The sequence below is a fragment of the Melospiza melodia genome, chromosome 5 (genome assembly GCF_035770615.1).
Source record: "Melospiza melodia melodia isolate bMelMel2 chromosome 5, bMelMel2.pri, whole genome shotgun sequence".
NCBI classification, from domain to species: domain Eukaryota; kingdom Metazoa; phylum Chordata; class Aves; order Passeriformes; family Passerellidae; genus Melospiza; species Melospiza melodia.
Window position 1 is genome coordinate 32,028,377 of NC_086198.1, and position 23,583 is coordinate 32,051,959.

Below are 23,583 nucleotides of genomic sequence, written 5' to 3' on the forward strand. Positions count from 1 at the left end.
GGCTGCCATCAGGCTTGGCTAGACATGACCAGCTGACACAGACTTTGATGCAGTGACCGACCAACAAGCCTACACAGTGCTCTTCACAGCTCCAAGCCTTGTCGCACCTCCAGTCCAGCAAGTCTGGACAGCACTCAATGGCCGCCTCAAAACATTCTCTGAGGGAACACAGCTTGGCTTTGTGACACAAGCATAAGCTATGGCAAGCATATTAGCATGAAAGATGTGCTAAGGGAGACATGTCTGATCCTCATGGGAAGTTCCCTGGCTTTAAAAGATCCTAGCTGCAAAATTTCCACCTCAGAGACCACTCCATGAGCTCATCACCCTCACTGAGGTTTTCCTCATAGAGAGAACTCATACTGCCGCAGTTAAGTTCCTCCTTTTACCTAATTTCCATCTGCCTATCCAGACCAGTCCATCACTGTACAGGGAACCCACCTGTCCCTTCAGCACTGGCCAGCCTGCTTTGAGAGAAAGCTCTGCCAAACCACAACCTCCCAGCCACGCAGCACTATCCTCTCCTGAAGCAGGACAACAGCAACCTGGAACACTCAATAGGAATTTAAAAAACCCCTTCTATGGACAGCAGGCTGGGTTTGATGAGCTCTTTTGGAAGGGAATGCAAAGAAAAGGTTCACCAGCTTGCAATAATATTGAGCAGATATGGTGTACAGCAATGCACATGGCTTCCACCCTAAGAAAATCCTGCTCCAAGAACAGGACAGAGAAGCTTTTCTCCTTAGAATTAATCTCCCCAATAAATGCAGCACTGTAGGGGATTTGTCATCTCCTAGAACTGAAACATAGGTAATTGGAGCAAGTCTAGCTGTCACCTGGTCAAACAAAACACAATCCATTCACCAACTGCAGCATCACAATACTTGGTCACCAAACTGCATCTCAGAGCTCACAAACAGTATAAAAGATCTCACCTCATCCCTTTAAAAACCCTACCCATTAAAAGGAAAAGATTTCTTGCAACATGTTCTGAACAAGCCCAATGCCACCTGCTAGTGGGAGGAGGTCTAAGCCAAGCTGCCAGGTAAAAGCAGCTCGTCTCTCCGGCTGCGGAGCGCAGCGGGAAGCTGATGGAGTGCCTGGCTGCCTGCGTGTGCTGCACAGTTGCTGGGGTGGGTCTGTCCGACCACGCATCCAAACAGGCTAATGCTCCCTTTCCCAGCCTGATTGGTCAATTTAGGTGACATATTTTGGGCATCTCTGCTTACTCAGTGACTGCAACTTGTACCCCGTCCACAAATCCCCATCTGCAGCTACAGATGGCCCTTTTTTTCCCCCTTCCTCCCTTCTCCATTGTGTAGAGCAGCTCTTGGAGGCTGCAGAACAGAGGCAGGGATGCAGAATTGCTGTGCTCTGCCACACAAGCTAGACAGACATTAAATTCAACACAAGCAAGGAAACCCCAATTCTGAACCTGCAAACTGTCCACTGTGCAGCCAAAAGTCCCTTTCTCCAGGTCTGGCTCGCACACCAAGCACAGCCCAAGAGCAGCAGTTAAACGCTGTTATAGGACAAACCAGGAAAAAATCCTGCTGAGTTTTTAACTGTGCAAACTTGATTTTTCTTTTAGTGTTTAATATACTTTATGCCAGACTTTACAAACTGTTCTCTTCTTCTGCACCTTATGAGGAACAATAAGACTTACCCCAACCTGGGAATAGTTCCAAAGTCTGGGAAAATGCTATGAGGAAATCCACTTTTATTTCTGCTGCAAAATACCTACTGGTCTTTTCTCGCATTGCCTCCTTCATTTTATACTTCACTACCGAAACAGCGACAGGAGATAAAAAAGAGCTGTTTCACCACTCATTTAGCCCCATTTCTCTTAGCCTCTAGTGAAACAGGACCCAGACCAGTGGAAATGAAATACACAGCAGAGAGTAAAGACACAACTATTTGTACATAGACCCACCTCTTTCAAACTGCCTGTGCTGCAAGGAGGAGGTAATTTACCTGTACAATGCTACCTCATGCTGGGCTGTTGAAGCTGCCAACCAAGCTGTTCTCAAGCCCTAGGGCTTTTGTCTAGGAATGTATTTGTGGTTGTTCTTTTACCTAGGAGAGTAACTGTGGTTATTTTTCATGGTTATCACCACTGTTACCTTCAAAGCAAACAAGCAAGACTGCAGAGCCTAACCATGCTCCAGTTCTGCATGAATTACAAGTGCTTTTACACTTCAGCTGAAGCAAAGCAAAGCCTTGTCCTCCTCCCTACGTTGTTCAAGTGCCTTTCCTGCATTTCAGTCCTTTACACTACAAATATATCTATTTCTTTTTTTTTTTTTCTTTTTTTTGAGCCTGTTTATTGCAAAGTCCTGTGCTTGTAACAGGCCCACCTTGAGCAATGTTAGTGACATTTATTTTACATTACTCCTAGTCTGAAAACACATTTCATGTAATACTTTGCCAGCTGGGCCTAAAACTATTAATCCATTTTTAAAATGCAGACCATTTTGTTTTTAATCACACACTTCTATTTTGAGTTGGGTGCACTGTAATCCATGGAGTTCTGTAATTTTCCACTTCATTTATTTTGGATTTAATGAGCTGGTAATAATGTATAATTCCAACTGAAATGACTGCCTGAAATGTGGAGCAGAAAGTCACAAAAGTAAAGAACCTGGGCAGGGAATGTTGCTGTCTGAAGTTTTACGGAAATAAATTGAGCAACATTAAGACCTGTAACTATAAAAGAGTGAAAGCCATGGTTAAGTGCTGATTTTCTGTTTTCAGTAGTTCTTAAAAAATATTTTTAGTGCTTACTGTTGTGTTAGGCTGAACAAGTCTTGGTACACCTCTGCACAGCATCAGTTGGAGCTGTGATTTTTAACTGCAGAGGGGAAATCCTCCTTAGGTGTAATTCCCATTGCAATCAGCCCAGGAAGACTTGGATGATCCAGCCCCCAAGTCAGGCTCCTATCCTCCACTTGGGCAGCTAGGCCAGGGGGGTGACTTCAGAAAGCTGTGAGCAACCAGAAGCTTTGCAAGATGGTTGAAAATTAGGCCACTTAATTAGATGTACAAATATGAGGCAATGTTCAGTACCTTGAAGTGCATTCTTTGATGGCTCCTAGATGCAAATCACTCTTCCTCTGCTCCAGATGAGCAGGAATTTCATGCTAAGCAACAGCAACCAAAAGTTTCAACTGTTAAATGCGTGTTTATGTCTGATGCGTATTCTTCTGTGTGTGCATGCTCCATCTGGGCACAGACAAAATACACCATCATGTCATTATACCTATGAAAAAAATCCTTTTTGGTTTGCCACAGAGGGCAAGGATCACAAAGTAGTCAAGTGTACAAAGCAGCCTTGCTTCATGTGAAGACACATGGGGTTTTCATCTTGGTTAATTTTAAAATAATCCTAAAAGTTGCATCTTCTTGCATAACAGCTCTTTAAACAGACTAATAGGTCCATCACCCCCACAGTGCATTCCTGGTCAGTGCCATGGAGTGCCAGAGAAGAGGCAGTGCTTCCAGCAGCAATCTCAGACAAGCATTTAAATGGTTAGCAGGCACAAGCCAAACATTGTGTTTGGTATGGCAATCCCAGCCATGATCTAGCCTGGCCAGGATGTGTCATCTAGAGCTCAAGAGGAAACTTGGCAAAAAAAAACCTAGGCTGTCTCTTTAATGGCAAAACTGCTTTTAAAGATGATGTTTAAAATATTAGTTTAAATGCTACATTCACAGTCCTGTTCTGCAAACTGTAAACAAAAGCTGATTACCCGAAGACATTTTCCTCTGTAATTAGGTTCACTCCTCAGTTTAAAAAAGCCCCACATAACTTGTAAGGAAAAACAGTCATGTGGTATATATCCCCTGCTCTCCTCAGAGCCTCTGAATAATGTGGCTGTGCTAATTGGTACCCATTAGGGCAGGAATCAGAATCCCACTGCCCCAAACACGCTGCCTTTTCCTGGTAATTACAGTGCTGGCAAACACCCCCCCAACAATTTCGGGGCTAATCACAGTGAATCCTGTATACAGTGTGATGCTGCATTATTCAAAAAGGTAATGAAATTCCAGGAAACATCAGATGCAGCAGGTACACGAAGATAATTCTGTTTTTATAACCAATTTCAGTCAGATAAATACTAGAATCCTTTCCAATTTTCCCCCCATGAAACTAAAGTGTCACTGAGATTTACAGCCCCCTCAAGTTCTCTTTTCAGAGGAACATTCATTTACATAAACAGATAATCCCAGATAAAAATTTCCATTAGACAAAGGTGAAATGGATCAATTTTCTCTGCCAAGACAAATCTTAAATCTTGAACAGATAGGGTCATTATTACACCAGGCCCATTTCAGAAATAATGTGTTAAAAAAAAAAATCAGCCGATAGCAGCCATTTCCAGCTTTCCAATTATCTTTAAGAAAAGCTTATTCTGTGGACAATAAAGCACATTACTGCACAATATGATACAGTCCATAAAGATCACAATGTTTTATGAAAGGTTAAAGAAAGCTCAGCACATTTAGGGGAATGTCATAACCCAGAAAGTCTTTCAAGACTTAACCAGATCCCCGCGCAGGCCGTGCCAGCGCTGTGCTGGGCATGCGGCGCTGCCTTCCCGCTGTCGCAGCGGCGCTGCCCGGGGGCACCTGGACACTGGGGGTCCGTGTGCTGTCACACGGAACGGACGGGCTGCTCTTCCCCCGGGAAGGAAGCGAATTACAGCCCCTTCCCAGCCTGCTGGGGAGGAGGAGACGGGGGTTGATGACACTTACCACACACGCGGGGTCCCTCTGCCCCTGTCCTCATGACCAAAGGGCTCTTGCCAGCCCGCAGGGACACCTGGCGCACAGAGAAACATGGAGTGAGGTCACTGCGCTGCCTTCCCTGCTCCACCTCCACCCCCGGCTGGGCACTGACGGGACGGAGGCAGAGCCCCAGCCTCTCCCTGATCCCCAGCACCTGCTGTGGCCGTCCCTGCGATGCCAGAGCAGAGCACCCAGCTCTGCTGCTCTCCCCCGGCCCCAAGCTCCAGGGGGAAGCCGGGCAGCTGGGGCAGGCACACCTCCCTCGGCAGGGAGGCCGTGCTGCTCTCCAGTGCCACACTACTTTGTCAGGCCCCTGGGAATGGAGTTTATGAGGGGTGACAGCAGCAAGGAGAAAGTGCCAGAAATCACTGCCTAATAGACACAGCAGTCAAAGCAAAACAAGCAGCAACTTACCTGAATCGATTTTTAATCCAAGAGGAATCAGATTTATTTGCCATTTAACTAACTGCTCCTTACAGACATCATGGGGGGAACAGGGAGAGGAGTGGATGGGTGTGAGTGACACATGGCTAGTGTCAGGAAACAAGATCCCCTCACAAGAGATAACCTGCAGGAAGGCTTTATCCTGCTCACTGCCAAATCCGGTCCTGCAGATCCCTAAGCCTGCTGAGGAGTGCAGGTGATAAGGCTGCACAAATCCCTGGGACAGTTATAAGCACCATGGGAACTTCAGAGCTGGGGATGTGCTGCCACTTGCTCTGAGGAATGAGAAACAGAAATTACCTGCAAGAGAAATGGACACCAAAAGGTGCATGTGGATGTGCCTTTCCAAAGCCTTATCCTATACCAGAACATCAGGCAAATTTATTTGCTTTCCTTTGCTAAGAGCACCACAAGACCACCAGGTGAACCCAATAGTCTCCTGAGTGGGAACCTGGTTCAGTGACTTTCTCTGAGGTATTTTAATTCCTTTGTTGTGATGGATCTTCTGGATCAAAAAGCCCAGGGGGACAGAGGCTGCTTGGTGTCATTTACCCTTACAGCAGCCAGCACCCAGGACCTCTGGGCTCTCTTCTCCATGGCCATCACCAATAGACAGTGACAAAGCTGTGGAGTAATAGCAACTCATTCCTGTGTGCAAGGAAGGCCACCATCTATCTAAATGCAAAAAACATGTCAAACTGCACAGGCACTTTTTAAACTTCTCTTAAAGGGTCTTCTGGTTCAGCCACCAAAACCAGAGGCATACCAAATCTGAAAAGTCTAATGATATAGAATCCCTGTTTGCTGGTGAAACAAATCTCTGCATGAGCAGCAATGAAAAGTTCCTTCCTACATTGCTAGAAATGTGAGGACCTTTTAGTGACACCAGAAGAAAAAAACCAGACAGGACACAGCTGAGCCATTGGACAGTTTGCCACAGCTCTATCACTCACCAGAGAGCTGGCAGCACCAATGCTGGATGGAGCTGTGCAGGCTGCAAAGGATTAACACCACCCTGCTATCAGTTCTCATCAGATTTTTCAAGCCATGTTTGTGCTTCTATTTCTGTCCTACAGGAGCATGACAGAAAGCCTGCTGTCACCTTCTACAGCTTGAAACTAATTCTAAACTAGTAAAATAATGACTTTGTGCAGAATTTCTGAATGACTACTGGAATTTTAACCAATACTCTGGTTTGAAAGAAAGGGGATTTTCTGCAAAGTAAATAAATGCTCCAGTGCCAAACTTAAAATTAATCACAAAAACCATATCTGCTTTATCTCACCCCAGACAACAAAGAGCCCATAAATGACAAAGCTTGTTTTCAACTTTATAAACTCTTCTATCCTGTAAGTAAAGGATCACTGCAGCTCACAGGGGAGGCAAGAAAGAACAACAAAGACCAGAAGATCACAACTATAATCTCTCTCTTTCAGACACACACAAACACTCAGATGTCCCTCTCTGTGGTGGATAAGAGGTGAGACATGTTCAAGAGGAACAGTGTTTGACTTGCTGGTAGGTTTAGGCTGAAGAGAAGAGATCTCCAACAGGCTGCATGATTCAATGATCTCTGCACAAAAGTCACTGTACAGGAGGGACTTGGGTTACCCAAAGAGGGATCACTGGATCACCTTTCAATCTGAGACGTGGTCTCAAACACTTCTAAATAAAGCAAGGTAACTGCTGCAACCCAGAAAAAAACCCCAACAACCCAAGCAGGATTTCCTACAAACCAAGACAACTGTGGTAGATCACGCTGGGCTCTCATCTGCCCCATTGTGCAACCTTGCAGCTGAATTTTGAGTAGCTAAGGCTGTAGAAATCACACACAAAAAGAAAATAATGTTGATGTTCAAAAGCGTCAGGTGATGTGATTAGAGCTGTCAGGCACAGCAATCAGCATGGCTTCAATACACAGAATTTGCAGTTCACTAGAAGACAGTACATGGCTGACTTCATAATTTTATTAAATTGCTTTAATTTTGAGCTGAGAAAATCTTCCAAGTAGAGCCATACTTCCTTTAACTGCTACTGGAAACTTTTTTAATGTGTGGAAATACTTGCTATTGCCATCACTAGCATATCAGTCATAACATCTAATGGTGTGGAGATTGTTGCCTTATAAAATTCACAGCTGGGTAGCTACATGGCTCAAGGCTAAAACCTATTTTAAAATCCAGTATTTTAGGAGGGAGAATGTTTATTAAAACATTCTGCCCATTAAAAATATATGACATGTCATCGGTCATTCCATGTGATGCAGTGCCAGCCCTTTTTTAGGCAGTCCACTTGGGATGACTGCTGAAATCCTGGCAAGCCTGTTTGACAAGACCACATCCTAATAACTAACTAGTCCATCAAAAAAAACCCCAAAGAAACAAACAAAAAAACCCCTCAAACAAAAACCCCTGAAAAAGGCATTCCCGCAGCCTGAAAGAAACTCACCACTGCCCCTGAAGTAGCATGCCCAGAACTCGCTCACATACAGAGCTACAGTTGGTCTCTTCACACTGACAGTCACACACTGACATGCTTGCTTGATCTCCTCATGGCACAAGTTACACTGAAATAATAATGAGGCTGCAGGTTTTAGTTGGGTTTTGTTGCAGTTTTTTGGTTTGGGTTGTTGGTTTTTTTTTAATGAAATGTGGTGAAGAGAGAAATGTTGATATTCTTTCAGCAACTCCAGAGGCATTTGGCATCCAGTTCCATGAGCTGATGCCTGTCTTAACCTGGAGAACACAAGGATGAATACTTGGAGGCTAAACAAAACTCCAGATTGCTGTCTCTCTGAGCATTTCCCCACCTGTACTCTGTCTGCAAGGAGAGCTGCTGGCACTGCACAGCAAGGATCCCCTTGCCCAGGGTGAATCTCCCTCCCCAGTGAGTACTCCCACTGGAGTGAGCGGGATCACCCACGGAGGGACCGATCACCAACATGAGTGACCGAGTTCCCCACCTGATCCCACCTCTGAAACAGCTGGCATTTCAATTGTTAATTGAGAAAATTATCTGAAAAGCTCTGAAAAAGTGGAAAGGACTCAGATATGGAGAGATGGATGTGAGTCAAGGTCGTCTGTTCTCCTGGCTTGTTGCTGCCCATCCAGCAGCTCCCCCTCATTCCAGCTGGCAGCAGCAGGACTCACCGTGACCTGAGGAACCACAGCCCTTCCCAGCTGCCTGCAAGACATGCTTCCTTTGGGATTTTGCTTCCTGCAGCAGCAGGACCAACAAGGCCAGGCAGGAACTATGAGGTCTCTCTTCCCAAACCACTGACACAGCTTCTGGATAGCCAAGGAGGTGAGGATGAGGGGGCTGCCTCAGCACAAGAAAGATCACACCTTGGATGTGAGGTGTCAGTCATGTTCAGTGAGGTCTTTGTCCCATCAGGCCCAGCCAGACTCCTCACAGGTGCCAGAGTTACCTGCTCTTCCTACTCGATGTGCAGAAGAGAGGGCCAAGCTGTTAAAGTCACTTTCCTACTGCAGGAGAGATTCTTCTGGGAAGTTAACTCAATCATGTCCTGTGGTCCCAAGGAAGCACAGCCTGTCCAGTATGTCCTGGTTCAAGTCCCAGCTGAGTCTTTGCTTTGGACTAACTCTCCAGCAAAAAGAACACCATGTTTTTATACTTGCAAGTATGCCACCACTGCTAACAATCAGGAAAATAACCCTTGACTGCATTGCACATCCCCTTGCAGGAAAAAGCATGGATACTGTTATTCATACTTGTACTGTACAAATGTTCCCAAAATGTCAGTCTTCTCTAATGACCCTAAAGAGACTGAAAATTAAAGTGCAGTTCTGGGCAGGGAAGCAACTCTATTAAAAAGAGACAGACAGAGAGAGCCCATAGCTGTTCCGAGCAGCCTTCCAAGTTCTATATATTAACTAAGCCTATGCACCAAAGCCATGTTTTTAACTACTGTCAGCACTGCGGAGTCACTCCAGCAGCAATCGAGCAAGCTGTTCTGCCTCATGCCTCATCACCATTTCTCACACTCTGCATCAAAGCACCAACATTAGCAAATTCAGCTGCCCTTCAAACTCCCAGCTCCAGTCAGGAGGAAGCATCTGCGGCCATTCAGCTCCTTGCGAGCCTGCCGAACAAAGTCCCAGTTGCCAGGAATACCCAGAGCAGCCCAGCCCGATGGCTCTCCGTGACACGTGGCCCTAGCACAGGCAAGGGAGCTGCGAACAGCTCCACATCCCCACGCCGCTCTCGCATTCCCATTCCAAACCCCTCCCCGGCAGCATGGATCATCTGCAGGCTTTCAGGAGTCACTCCTGCCATTCAGCACGTCGGCGGGAATCAGATTTCAGCGGGGGAAGAGCACACTTCCCATGTTGGTAAGATCAGTTCCCAGTGACACAGCACAGGCTGACACAACTGCGGCTCCAGCACCGTGCCTTCCGCGAGGCACAAAGCTCCCATTCCAACAGTCACTCCGACGGCAGAACACCGTCACAAGGCATCCATCAGCTCAGCAGACTGTAGGAAAACAGGAAACAGAGTCAAGAGGGGCTTTGGGCAAGAGTAGCAGAATTCTAACTCCTCACGGCTCAGTGTGCACAGCACAGACAGGGAGTTCAATCACTGCCTCGTTTCTCCCAGAACACGGGGTTACTGTCATTCTGAGGTCACAGAGAAAGGAGGAGCAGAGGCAGAACAGAATTCTCAAGGCTGGCCAAATCCAAGTGCTCCGCAGCCACTTGTGGGACACGCTGGTGAGTTTTGTATGACTGATGAGACACAGCACACAGCATGATTTGTGAAAGGGAATGGCAAGGAGGGAGCAAGTGGAGAACAGAGGAAAATTCCAACAGATGCTTCTAAGACTGGGAAACAATTTTCTGTGGATCTTGCTTAATGTTTGACAACTTCAAAAAATCAATGCATTAGCTTAAATATGTGGAAGTAATAGATGAAATGGTCAAATAATTTTATGACAAAAGGGAAAAATTAGGTAGGAAAGCAGGTTAGTGACTCCCTTCCCTCTCTTCTCTGCAGAGAGTTTTTAGTCCAAGTAATAGCTGAAAAGGAGCATTCCAGGTCTCCAGGCCCACAAGTAGATGGGACTGGGGCATCTACTAGCATGAAAGGTGACAAACACATGACCTTACAAATGAGGGATTAAAAGCAATTGCAGGGCTTGTTATACTGTACTTGGCTCTTCACCAACTTCCAGCACTTCCTAATACATGGCCTCCTCCTCAGCACTTAAAGGTCTCCATGATTTAATGAAGCTATACAGAGGATGAGGATAAGAGAGGGAAAATGACCTCAGTATCTTCAGAAGATAATGGAATTCCAATTTTAGTAATGAAAACCACTGAGGAAAACCTATCCAAAGACAAACTAAGTGGCAAGGGCAAAACCCCAACCTGGCAGGCAGGTGACAACATCCAAGGTGCAGTGAGCCAAACAAAACAATCATTTCCTCCACATTTCCTGGATCTTTCTGGACCATTTTTGGATGCAAGGCAAATCTTCATTTTGATATTACTAGTTCTCAAACTACACCACTGCTGCTTAGCAGAGATTGTGGCATTTAGCAACACAGGAAAAAAACATGATGCGCATGTGTTCATCTTGGCAGATGACAAAAAAACAAGCCAAAAGGAAGTGCAGTGAAATCATCCCAAATGTCAATACCCAGGCCTTGTTTGGGATTAAAGCAGTGCTTCATAGATCAGATTAAAATGCCCACTAAAAGCTTGGAAGGACTTTTGGAAAAGGCCCAATTGATTTCAGCATAGAAATCCTCATCAGAAGCAAATGAGAACGTGTGTCTGTGGTCCTGCTTACAGCAACACTCAAATACCTGGAGATATCCATCAGCACCAGTGAGGCTTTACAGCAAAACCCACAGGATGACTTTACAAAAAGGCTGGTTTGACTTTTAAGTGCCTTAGAAACACGATCCTCTTTGGTAAATTTGCTGCCAAACTCCAACCAGGTGAGAGGAGCCACAGACTTCCACAGGGAACAGTTTGGTTCTTTCTTTAGCAAAGTCCCAAACCATGTACTTTTCCAAAATTACCTTATGGAACAAAGTTGTCCACAATTCCTGGAGATTCACTCTCACTATAAATACATCAACTAAACGTACCCAGCTAGAGAAGCAAAACATCTCAGTCAAAATAATTGGTCTAGAAATACCTTCTGTTGTGGCATGAATTCCAGCTGTGATAAAATTTTATAGGCAGACTGGAGTTAAAGAGACCTTTAAATATGAAAAACAAAAAAAACTCAAATCTGATGCATCTAAAATTCAGGACTCCACACAAGTGGAGGACATTTTTTCCTCTACCAATTTTTTTTTCCTCTATCAATTTCACTGGAAACAGACTGTTGTGCTAGGAAACACCACCCATATGATTAAGAATCTTTCCAAAGCAGCTTCTCTCTCTCCCCGAAAATCCCTTAAGTTCTCAAAAAAATTTCTTTGTTGTCCCCATATCACTTCCACCTTCAGAATGTATCCAGAAAAAAAGCCATTTGTCAACTACCCCCAGTTCTTTCAGTTCAGGACTCTATTATGCTGCACAATTGTTTGTGTGCATCTGCTTAACATGGAGGAAAAGATGTTGCTAAATTGGCAGCGGAACAGTGGGCTGGGCAGGAGAGGTGCCCTCTCCATTGTGTGCACAGGGCGGTTCTGCTGACTGCAAGGGCTCATGCAGCAGGAAAAACCCCAAATGCCATCCCTGCTCTTGCTATTGGCAGCTGTTCTCTTATCACCAAAGAGAATTTATCGCACCACTGACAGATGCTGAGATTCAGAAGCTGGAGCTGAAAGCCAAAGGGATTGATTCAAAAAATAAAAACACCCTTTGAAAGAAAAAAAAAAAAAATATATATATATAGGAAGAGCCCTCCCAAACCAAGTCACTTCAGTGCACACATCACATGGCATCTCTCCATGGGGAGAGGAAAGAGAGAGCTGAGCCCCCACGCAGATGTCTGCAGGTCTGTCTGCAGCACTCCTGGAAGCTGCTCAGTGCTAAACCAAAGAGCAGCAGGAAACCACGGAGAACTTGGCCACAAAATTCCTAGTGGGGGCAGTGGGAGCAGAGAAGACTTTCAGGGAAGAGGACCTTGAAATCAAGCTTTCTTGGTATTAAAGTCATTCTCAAACACAAGATACTTGCATTCCCAGTGTTGTCTCATGAAGGGAATTGGTGGAGCAGGGCTGTCTGGGATTTCTATTCTTGCACACACAGACATTTTCTCTGTGAAAGCCTCTTTGACTCCTATGAGGCTACAAGTCTTAGTTCCTTATATGTGACTCCAGAGTCAGGAATCCCCTGCACAGCTGCTGTGGCTGCTCCCAAGAACTGGGGACAGGATTCCTGTGCTGTTCATAACAAGGGGCTCTAACACCTCCCCTCCCAATGTCACTCATGGCCCAGTGCACATGGACACTCCCTGCACACAAACAGCTACGTGGTCTCTGTGGCCCTAGAGCAGAGCCTGTACTTCATCCCCAAGTTTTGCCAAATTGCTGCACACAGGATGCTTCCTGCTTCCTGTCCCCAGGGAAAACACAACTGTGTTTATCACAGGCAAAGAAACCCTGAGCTATCCCACCAACACTGCTATAGGCACAATACGAAGGAAGACATGCAGTGCCTTCTGCCAACACTCCCAGGTGCGTTTTCCTAACTAAGGCAGCCTGATACAAGGTTTAATTCGTGGGCACTAATCTGGCTTTTCTGGAAAACTCAGAGTAAGCTGAATTCTCCCAGAGCAGTGGATTCCAGCAGTGGGGAAAGGAGTCCCAGAGCACTTCCCATTTCCTTACTTGTAACGTGGAAAGTCCCCGAACGAAACTCGGGAGCAGGCATTTTGCCGGGCACTTCAGAAGAGGGCAAACTGGGAGGCACGGCAACTTTAGGAACATTAGCACCATCCCGGTGGGGAGAGGCCCGGCCCCACCGGGAGAGCCCCGAACTCTATGGAATGAGGGTGAGGATGTCGCGCAGCCGGCGGGAGGCAGGCCCAGGTGCAGCGGCAGGACGGGCGGTACGTGGAGCAAGGCTGACACCTGCAGGGAGAGCTGGGCAGCAGCGGGGCGGAAAAAACAGTTTCAATGACTCAAAAATCAGCACCGAAAATATTTCCACTCTTTCAGTTTTAAAATTCAACCACTTTGGGATTTGCTCACATTCTGCCATCAACATTTGAGATATTTGGTCCTGGGATCATTGTTCTTCCCGTGGTTGCTCCCTAGAAAACCACAGCATAAGTGGAGCAGGGCACAAACCGATCCTGGGATCCCACACAGGCTGACCAGGCTTCCTTACCGGCTCTGCTCTAGGTTTCCAGCAGCAGAGCCCCACACCGCTTGTTCCCTAAAGAATTTAAATGTGGTGCAGGCACACAGTATCAGCTTGGGCTGGTGCCTCGGGAAGCTCCGGGGACAAAGGATTCCCCGGCGTTTGTCAGCTCCCCGGCGGAGCGCCCCGAGTCTGGGAGCTCCCTGCTGAGGAGCCTGCCTGGGAGCGCCTGGTCACCGCGCGGAGCCCCGAGCCCTCGGCCAGGCTCCGGGGCCAGGTTACGGCTCCTTGCTGGGGGCGCTGTCCGCTCCTCCGCCCCGGGCACAATCGGCAGCTGCCCTTGAGCTCCCTGCTCTCAATGTGCTCCTCAGTTCGGCTCCTGGGTGATCTCCTCAGCCACCTCTCTGGAAGCCTTCCCTACCTCTGTCTGCACAGTTGACTCCAGTCCCAACACAAAAGTATGCAGCCTCTTAAGCGCTTTCATCTTTCCTCCCAATTAATCTTATCTGCCAGAACAATTCGAGATCCAGTGCAGGAATTAGGGCAAGCTACTTACTTACCCGGGAAGGTCAATTTAGGTCAAAGCTACAGCACACAGATGGCTAATTTCAATCCCTTACATATACCACACAATTGTTCAATAAACTCGAAATAAATAGTGTAAGTAATTAATTTAAAGCTGCCCTAATTGTTTCTCAATTTCCCTTATTAGTTTAACCTATAACACTCCTCCTATCAAAGCTTCAAAGCTCTAACTTAACAGCCAATTAAAGCTTCTTTAGGAAAAAAAAAGTGCTGTCAGCGCCGATTTCTTCTGACTGAGCCCCTTGAAGCACTTGGGAGTTCATTTAAATTGCACTGGGCTTAGAACCAAAGTGCTTTTTGCAGGTATCCCGTTCCCAGTAAGCTAATGAGACAATGGACAATTAAGATTAATTAAGGTTTTTAACTCGGTATCAACTTTCTGACCGCCCTTTGGCTCGGTGAAAGTGGTCTGGCGCTGGAGCAAACAAGAAGTCGCTGGGTGTGTCAGCGGGAGCTGGCAGGAGCACACGCAGTTTTCCCCAGCTCACTGAGATCCGGGCCTCAGCTACGGCTGAGGGTCCCCCCAGAGAACCCCTTCTCTCTGTGCTTCTCTCCTGAATTAGCCTTACTAACCTCATTATAGAACGCTTGGGTGGATGGGAAATCCTGAACCAGAGCAGCAGTATGGAACAGGAAACAGAAATAAGTAAAACAGGACTGAACCATTCCGAGCCAGGCTCCGAATACATCCCGGGAAGTTGAAACGCAAGCATGTTAAAGCTAAGCCTGCTCAATTATTATTGTGGACAGGATTCCTCTGAGAAACTCCTGGGGTTACATGAGGGGAAAATGTACCTAGCACACAGAGCAGCTGAGCAGGAGGGAGGAGGAACTGCAGGGGCAGGAGCAACAGCGCTCCAAGGGCACTAACAGGGAGAAATCTGAGTGAGTGATTGATCGGTACAAATATTCAAAAGCTGCTGCCGGCCCAATCCAACTTAATTTGGGGAACCAAATGGCATAACACAAATCTGGGAGTGACACAGCACAGCTGGTTCTGCTGAACACCTGGCCCTGACTGTCAGGGTGAATTTTAACCTCCCTTCATCCCCATCTTTTACTTCACATGACACATCTCTGCCACGGGACAGCCCCACACACTCTTCACACCGTTTGGTTTAATGAGACCAAGGACCTTTGCAGGAGCCCTCCCAGCACAGGACTGGCTGGGAGGGCCAAGTGAACCAGCATTCCCCTGTAGTACACTTGCCTGCACCTTTGAAACCAAAACTCTTACTGTTATACCTGGGGAATCAGTGCTTAACCCCCACTACTTTTTTTTCTTTCTTTTTTTTTTTTCTTTTTTTTCTCCTTTCTCTCACCTTTTTTTTTTAATTAGCAAAAAAAAAAAAAAAAAAAAAAAAAAACAAAAAAAAAACAAAAAACAACAACAAACAAACAAAAAAAACAACAACAACAAAAAAACCTATTAAAAGCAACTGGTAAACACCATACAACTTTTCTTACTGAGGCCATACAAACTTTTGGAAGTCTTTCTTACTACTAAGATTTTTTGTTACTTCCCAGAGTACACAGGGAAGCCCCCAAAATGCTAGTAACCATGACCTCAATTAACCAGGCATTGCTCTTGCACAGTGCAATTGCAATTCCCAAGGAGAATGACAGCCCTCAGTGTTGTTTGACCTGACAGGTACATTCTTGGCCTCCCTCACTGAGATTTGCAGCCTCAGGCCTACCTGAGAGGAATGCCTGACTGGCCCAAAGGCACATTTCTGTTGGCTGAAGGGTGAGGGGGGCCCCAGGGAGTCCCCGTGTGTTCAGAGGTTCTGAGGAGTCCTGGAGGGTTCCGGAAGGTCTGAGGCACCTCAGGGCTTTGAGGAGTCCAAGGTGCCTCAAGGGATCCTGGAAGTCTGAGAGTCTCAGAGGGTTGTGAGGGTCTGAGAGCTCAGAGGGGCCACAGGAGTCTGAGATGCCCTGAGGGGTCCTGGCAGGTCTGAGGGGTCTGAGGCACTTCAGGGCTCTGAGGCGTCCAAGGCATCTCAGGGGGTCCCGGAGGTCTGAGGGCTCTGAGGGGCCCTGGAGGGTTCCAGCAGGTCTGAGGGCTCTGAGGGGTCCCGGGAGTCTGAGGCACCTCAGGGGGTCCCGCGGGTCTGAGGGCTCTGAGAGGTGGCAGGGGCCTGAAGGGTTCCGGGGGGTTTAAGGGGTCCCAGAGACATGAGGGCTTTGAGGCGCCCCGGGGGAGTGAGGGTTCTGAGGCACCGCGGGGAACCTGGGACTCCAAGGCGCCTCGGAGGATCCCGGAGGTCTGAGGGGTCCTGCGGGGGTCCCGGGAGTCGAACGGCTCGGAGGGGTGCTGTGAGGCGCCCCGGGGCGCTCCGGCGGCTCCGAGGCCGCTGAGGCGTCTCGGAGATCGGGGGACTCTGAGGCGGCTCTCGGGCGCCCCTTAGCGGTCACTGCCGGGGCAGGACGGGGCGGAGCCGCGCCTTGACGCCATCGGCGCGCGCCGCGCAGTGACGTCATCACGGTCGTTCCCGGCGCCGCTCCCGATCCCGATTCCCGGCCCCGGCCCGTGAGGGCGGCTTGGGGCGGTCCGATGTGGCGGCGGGCAGGATGCACCAGAAGCTGCTGCGCAGCGCGCACTACATCGAACTGGGCAGCTACCAGTACTGGCCGGTGCTGGTGCCCCGCGGCATCCGGCTCTACACGTACGAGCAGATCCCGGTGTTCCTGAAGGACAACCCCTACATCACCGATGGATACCGCGCGTACCTGCCCTCCCGCCTGTGCATCAAGAGGTGAGCGCGCCCCGCGGCCCCGGGCGCCCCCCGGCCCCGCCGCCGCTCACCCCCGCCCCGCCTTGTGCCTCCTCTCGCTCAGCCTCTTCATCCTCTCCAACGAGACCGTCAACATCTGGAGCCACCTGCTCGGCTTCCTGCTCTTCTTCACGCTCGGCATCTACGACCTGACCGCCGTGCTGCCGGCCGCCGGCGCCTCCCGCGAGGACTTCGTCATCTGCTCCGTCTGCCTCTTCTGCTTCCAGGTGGGCGCCGGCTGCCGGCGGCGCTGAGCCCTCCGCGGTGCGGGCACAGCGCGGGCCCGGCGGCGTCGCTCCGCGGGGTAAAAACCGAACGCAGCTGCCACAGGAGAGAGTCTGTGATACACGAGTGCGTTTGTCCGGGCCGTGTGTCAGAGCTGCCGCAGCTTGAGGGGGCCTGATGCGGCTCCAGGTGCTGCTGGATAGGGCCGAGCACCCTGGGATCCAAGGGATCAGCCGCGGCCCGATGGTCGGGAAGGGCAGAGGGCTGGCGGCCTCACTTGTTACTTGTCAGAGGAATGTGTTTGCACAGCAGACTTGAGGCCTGTCTCCGGTGGGCCCCTGCACCTTGTGAGAGCACAGAGAGCTCAAGGCACTGTTGGTGTTCTCTGCAGGGTACAGGATGCCTTTGTACAGCCACAAGTGGCTCTAGTGCCCCTCCCTGCCCCTGCAGAAGGCCACAGAGAACCAAACACTTCTCAGGGAAAAGATATTAAGGCAGCCTAGGAGCAAACATGCAGCCTGTGCCTAAGAGTTAAATTTCTGTGTGTTCCCTCAGTCAAGGCACGCAGTGATTGCGGGGCAGTCAGGGCAGATCTGGGCTTTGGGCTCTTCCCTGTACTGGTGCGGATGTGTCTCCCTGGAGCACTGCCAGCTCTCTGGCCTCAGGAGCCCACTTTTGCTACTTGTACAACTGGTTACCATGGTTTGCAGTGTCCTGCTTCTCCTCCCCCGTGCCAGAGAAGCTTTATGGTCGGCTGCCAGGGATCACAAGTGCCTGCGCTGGGGTGCACTGCACAGCACAGCTGCAGGGCTGGGACTGGCTGTGCTCCCTGCTCCTTTGTAAGGAACTAATCCTCCTCCTCTGGCACTCTGCGTAGGTGTGTATGCTTTGCTCAGTAGGATACCACCTGTTCTGCTGCCACCGCTCCGAGAAGACCAGCCGGCGCTGGATGGCGCTGGATTACGCGGGCATTTCCATCGGGATCCTGGGCTGCTACGTGTCAGGCGTGTTCTATGCCTTCTACTGCAGTAATGTGAGTGGGGAGCAATGTCCTTGCAGGGCTTGGTTCCTGTGTTCTCATTGCAGTTTCTGTGTGCAGGAAGGGGGTTCTGTGCAGGTGTCCAAAGAGAACAGGAGCGAGGAGGCAGGGAGGGGAACTGGAACATGTCCCTCTGACCTGAGCTGAACTGTGCTGCCTGAGACAGGCAAATGCAGGTTTTTCTTTCCAGCTGATGATTGCACAAGCCTCAGGAAAATATTTAAATTTCTCTCAAGGTAGGGAAACTTTACAGGTCCTACCTGTATCCAGTGCCTGAGGCTGGTCATGGGATGTGTCCCATCACAGGTACTTTATTCAAACAGTATTGCCCACGAGATAGCTGCTGTGAGGCAGAAACAACCTTGTTTTCCTTCCTTCTAACAGAGGATGAGTAAATGAGTTCCCTCTCAAGGCCTGCCCTGGGCATGGCTGTCCAGGAGCTGAGCTGGACAGGTGAGGCACAGGTGTATTGAAAACATTTGGTGCAGGAAGTGCTTGGAATGAAGGATGTGGTGCCAGGTGCCCCCCAGGAGCAGTCCCCTCCCCTCAGTGCCAGCTGATAGGCACAGGGCCCTCCACTCAGACCCACAGCAGGGACAGGGTGAAGCACTGCTGTGCTCAGTCACTGAAACCTTCTGCCCAGAGCTGACTTCTGCACACCACAAACTTGCCTTTGTTTCTTTGTACCCTCAGTATTGGCGCCAGGTGTATTTGATCACTGTGCTGGCCATGATCCTGGCAGTGTTTTTTGCTCAGATCCACCCCAGTTACCTCACACAGCAGTGGCACAGGCTGCGCTCCATCATCTTCTGCTCCGTGTCTGGCTACGGAATCATTCCCACCATCCACTGGGTTTGGCTCAATGGAGGCGTTGGGGCATCCATTGTACAGGTAAACAAAAAAAAAAAAAAAAAGGAAATAAGACTCCCTTTTGCTTTTCATTTGCCATCTTCCTTGAGTTCTCTTACACTTGGGAAACAATGGAGAAGCAGGAGTAGTTACAATTCCTCTAAGGACAGAATTCTTTTGGTCAATACAATCCAAATGGGAACACTGAGAACTGTGCTGAGAGGGAAGTTTCATTGTGCTGTGCTGCCCTAAAGCTGCATGGTGGGAAGGGGAGCAGGATCCAGCTGTGTCTGTGCCTGGGCACGGAGCAGCCTGTGCGGGCAGACCACACCCTCGCCAGGGCCGGGGGCAGGAGCTGAGGTGCCTGTGGAGCAGGAAGGAGCCTGTCAGGCTGCAGGAGTGCTCAGGGCTGGCTGCCTCCACAGCTCCAGAGGGCAACCAGGAGACACTGGGATGATTACTTGTCTCCTCCTCTGTTCCCTAGGATGGCAGTAGAAATCAGCATTTACCTGCTCAGCCCTCTGTCTCCTACGCTATCCTCCTCTAACAGCTCTTTCATGTTACTATTTTCCTGTTTGTTTCACTCCTTGGAATTACATTGTGACAGCAGCAGCCCAGTACAGCCAAAGGCAGTCTGGTGTGCCCCAGTGTGAACCACCCTGAAATCAGTGCAGTTAGCCAGTAATACCTGATGGTGCTGAAAGAAACATTTCCTTTTCATAGTGAGCACAAACTGCACACACCTGGGCTGGCCTGTATGGATGGCTGTCCATGGGGTGAGGGTTCAGCCAGGTCCAGAGCTGCTGTGGAATGCGGCAGAGCACCACTTGGAAATAGACATGGCCTTTATACAGGACATTTCACACTGGCTCTCTAAAAATCATCAGTAGCAGTTGTGCCCCCACACTTCCCCATCTGGCTTCCCCTGGCATAGCAGGATGGTGTCTAGGGTACATTTTGTTTCCATACTTCAGGGAAAGGGCCCACTTTTGGTAACAAAACATTCTGCTAACAAGATGCACCTGGTGGCTGAGTTGCTGGTTGTTGATCCCCCACTGTGAGCAGTCCTGTGTGCAGCTGCTGTGGTCCCAGCCTAAGTGGAATGTGCAGTGCAGTGTCCCTCACCCTGGCTGCTCTGTGCAGGCTCAGGGGAGTGGCAGGTGACGTTGCACAGACACATGCTGTGCCTGCTGAACAGAGAATCTTGCATGTAGAAGCAAGAAGCTGGAATACAAGAGATTTCTTTCCACTCAGGCTTTCCCAGAGTTTGGCATGTGCGTCCCCACTGGATCTGTGCATAGCTAACACAGGCAGGGAAGGAAGATTCGGTGCTGTCATGCCTTTTCCTTTTTTATCTTTAGGGACATTTTTTTCTGGTTTTGCCTTCTAACAGAATAGGAAAGCTTGCTTTTCTTTTGCAGGAGTTTGCTCCGCGGGTATTTGTCATGTACTTCATCGCTGCTGTAGCTTTTCTCTTCTATATTTCCAAAGTTCCAGAAAGATACTTCCCAGGTAGGAAATTCTCTTCTGGCTGTTTTTCTTCAGTTAAGCTTCCTACAGTGTCACAGTCCTTGCTGTGGGTCCTGAACTTCCTGGGAGAGAACAGGCTGACCATGTTCCCCATGCTGTGTTCCCATACAGAGTAAAAGAGTGGGAAGAGGCTGACAACTTCCATCAAGTTCGTTAAAGAACTTTCCCTGTCACCCCTCAAGGGCAGGGTGTGGTGGAGCTCTGCAAGAGACTGATTGCACTGCACAATGTGGAATCGTGGTGGAATTTAATAGCTGAACTCCATGTCCCTGTTTTCCCCCACAGGCCAGTTGAACTACCTCGGCTCGAGCCACCAAGTGTGGCACATCCTGGCAGTGGTGATGCTGTACTGGTGGCACCAGTCCACAGTGTACATCATGCAGTACCGACACAGCAAGCCCTGCACCGAGTACAACGCCGACCTGTGAGCCAAGGTACGGCTGCCGCCATCCTCGGGTGAACAGGATACCCCAACCACAGGCTTTGGGAATGCTGGCCTGAACCTCAGGTCACTGTCCCAGACTGGGTCCTGATTGGTGCCTATAAAAAGCAGGGATGTGATGCCAGGCACTCTGCTCACCTGTGCTGCTGCATTGCATGAGGCTCTGGGGAGCTGCTGGGCCCTTGAGCAGTTTTAGAGCAGGCTGGACTTAGTCCTGCCAGATCCCTTCCAGCTCTGTGTCACAATCTGAGTAGTCTCAAACCATCATCAGTACATGTCCTTAAGTAGCATTTTCCTCAGGCTTTTGTCAGGTTTTCAGTCTGCTTAGCATTGATCTGGATGTTTTGGAAATCAGATGAGTTGCCAATTACATGTGCACAGTGATTTACCTCGTTTCCCTGCTCTATTTCAGAGGCAGCACGAGAGGATTGGTGACTGGGGGCCTCACGTCAAGAGCTGTGCTGTCAAGGACTGAGGCCGTTCCTTTGCTGACTCCTGGGATCTTACCCCCTTGCTGGGACAGAGTGTTACTGCAAGCTTTGATAAACACAGCAGCACTGCCTGGGTTGGAGGAGCATTTCCTTCTCAGCCAGTTCCTGCCTGGCAGTCAAGCACCAAGCAGCTCCTCCTGGAGCCGGACAGCAGGAGGCTGAGCTCACTCGGCACGCAGATCCCAGCAGGATGTTTTGTTGCTTGGCAGACATGAATGGCTCAGCCAAGGGTACTCAGGCCTGGACACCAGGTTTTCAGCTGGTGTGCACAGTTAGGAGAATACTCTTGGCAGTGTGCCTGTAAAATTGTAGGAACTGTGGGAGCTGGTCCTGGATCCGAACCACAGGCCTGTGGGTAGTGCATCCTTCAGCCTTTACAGGGAAGATGTGTTATGCTTCAGCACTGACACAAGAACACACGAACTGGAATTCAGTGGATTTCTGTCCTGCTCTGGATGACCCCTTTCCCATTCCCTGGGAGATAACATGATGGCCTGCACACCTAGATCTTCATTGCAGATCTTAAAAATAGCCCACCCCAAGGAGGGGCATGGTTGTGCCATTGCTTGAAGAAATTTCTCTAGATCCCTTCAGTAATCTGGAATCAGTATTCCAGGAGTAGCACTAAGGCTGCGTGTCCATGTTTGTTGTTGTTTTGCAATCAGGGAACCTGCCGGGGCTGCAGATTCCTGACTTTTGGCCTTTCCCTATGTGCAGGATGATACTGCACTCACACACACTGCTGTCCAAAATTACTTGCTTTCACAATCCTGCCACCGTGCCAAGGCTGCTTGGAGTTTCAGGATGCATTGCAGAACCTTCCCTTATAATATGAACACCAGGGAGCCATGGAATACGCTGGTTAGCACACAGCTGCTGCCCAGCACCATTAAGCTCCAGGGGTGCCAGTCTTCCAAACAGCATTAAAATCCTTTGGACTTCTGGGTTAGAGGCAAGGATGCTGTTGGGACAAATCCTAAGTGGCTACATCCTTGTGGAGAGGGCTTCCCTCAATGCACTGGGAGAGGCTGGCTCTGTGCAGTGACTAGCCCAGGGCAGGCAGGCTCTGTTGGTTGCCCAAAGCTGCCTCCCTCTGAGCTAAGGCAGAGGAGCAGGACTTGGTTTCTGGTCAGGGCATGCCAAGGAGACATGGAGTGGAGGTGGAAAGTTACAGACAGGCACCTGCACGCCTCAGGCACAGAGAAGGCAGGATGGGAACTCCTCCTGATGTGCTAGACGGGGATGCTGTCTGTTTAGGTCAGAGGGTGGTTGTGGTGCTTTTCTGTTGATCTTCTTTAACGCCAGAAAGAAGTATTGGCAAAACTGACTCTGCATTAATGATTCAGCTCCTAGAGTTTTCAGCCTTTCAGTGTAAACACTGATTTTTTTTTATAATTTTTTAACTTGACAGCCAAGCAAGTTTCAAGTGCACTAATTACTACTACTGAAGCCTGACAAGGAACTTGCAAGTGTAAAAGTCTGTTTCCAGTGTTATGTGTACAGTAATATCTCAATAATGTGTCTGTAATATTACTGACTTGATCATTTGCTAATGTATTTTTATAATGGAAACTCAACTTCTCCAGCAGTTTTCACCAGATAAGAAAACTGATTGCCAAGCTGTGCATTTTTACCTGACACAATTTATCAAGCTGCATGATGATCTTTGATGTACATACTGAATTATAAATAAATTCCAGTTCATTGGCTTTTTCTTTGGACTAACGTCATTCCTGCACCTCATGCAGCAAAACAGCCGATGCCAATGGCTCAGCCATGGAACCTGTGCCACAAACAGGGATTTTTGGGGGACACTCTCTAGCTGAATTTGCTGATGAGCTCAGCTTTTCAGCCTACTACCAGTACTCTTTATTAACAGAGTCCTGCTGCTGCTGTATCTGTTCTTGACCGTTTCCATTCTTACTTCATCTCACACAAGAGTAAAAATCAATACAAGGAGCATCCAAACACCGTGCTCCAGTAAACAACTGCAGGAAGGGGCTCACACCACGTTATAGTTCTGTCCACAAGTGCAGATCTCAGTCCAGTGCCATTGGGACCCACACATGACCTTTCTGCAGGAAGGCTTTAAGGAGTAACACTGAACTGAAGGATTTTCAACCAGTTGGAC

General features: G+C 48.9%; 1 protein-coding gene and 1 long non-coding RNA gene across 4 annotated transcripts in view; one reads left to right on the forward strand and one right to left on the reverse strand.

Moving 5' to 3' along the window:
* Positions 1–5,045, reverse strand: part of LOC134418477 (uncharacterized) — a 209,488-nt gene extending 204,443 nt beyond the window's left edge. For both annotated transcript variants that reach the window (XR_010027787.1, XR_010027788.1), the window contains exons 1-2: positions 4,943–5,045; positions 4,756–4,822 (exon numbers count right to left, since the gene is read on the reverse strand). This is a non-coding gene — a long non-coding RNA (uncharacterized LOC134418477). The remainder of the gene's footprint in view (positions 1–4,755; positions 4,823–4,942) is intronic.
* Positions 5,046–16,601: 11,556 nt separating this feature from the next.
* Positions 16,602–23,166, forward strand: PAQR3 (progestin and adipoQ receptor family member 3). 2 transcript variants are annotated; one of them, XM_063156828.1, is made up of 7 exons: positions 16,602–16,858; positions 16,941–17,103; positions 17,979–18,134; positions 18,834–19,031; positions 20,393–20,501; positions 20,805–20,953; positions 21,374–23,166. In XM_063156828.1, the coding sequence occupies exons 1-6, from the start codon at positions 16,674–16,676 to the stop codon at positions 20,945–20,947; spliced, it is 954 nt and encodes a 317-aa protein (XP_063012898.1). In that variant the 5' UTR covers positions 16,602–16,673; the 3' UTR covers positions 20,948–20,953; positions 21,374–23,166. The 2 variants fall into 2 exon arrangements, with proteins under 2 accessions (XP_063012898.1, XP_063012899.1); XM_063156829.1 differs by having other exon boundaries at positions 16,604–16,858; positions 20,411–20,501.
* The last annotated feature ends 417 nt before the right edge of the window (positions 23,167–23,583 follow it).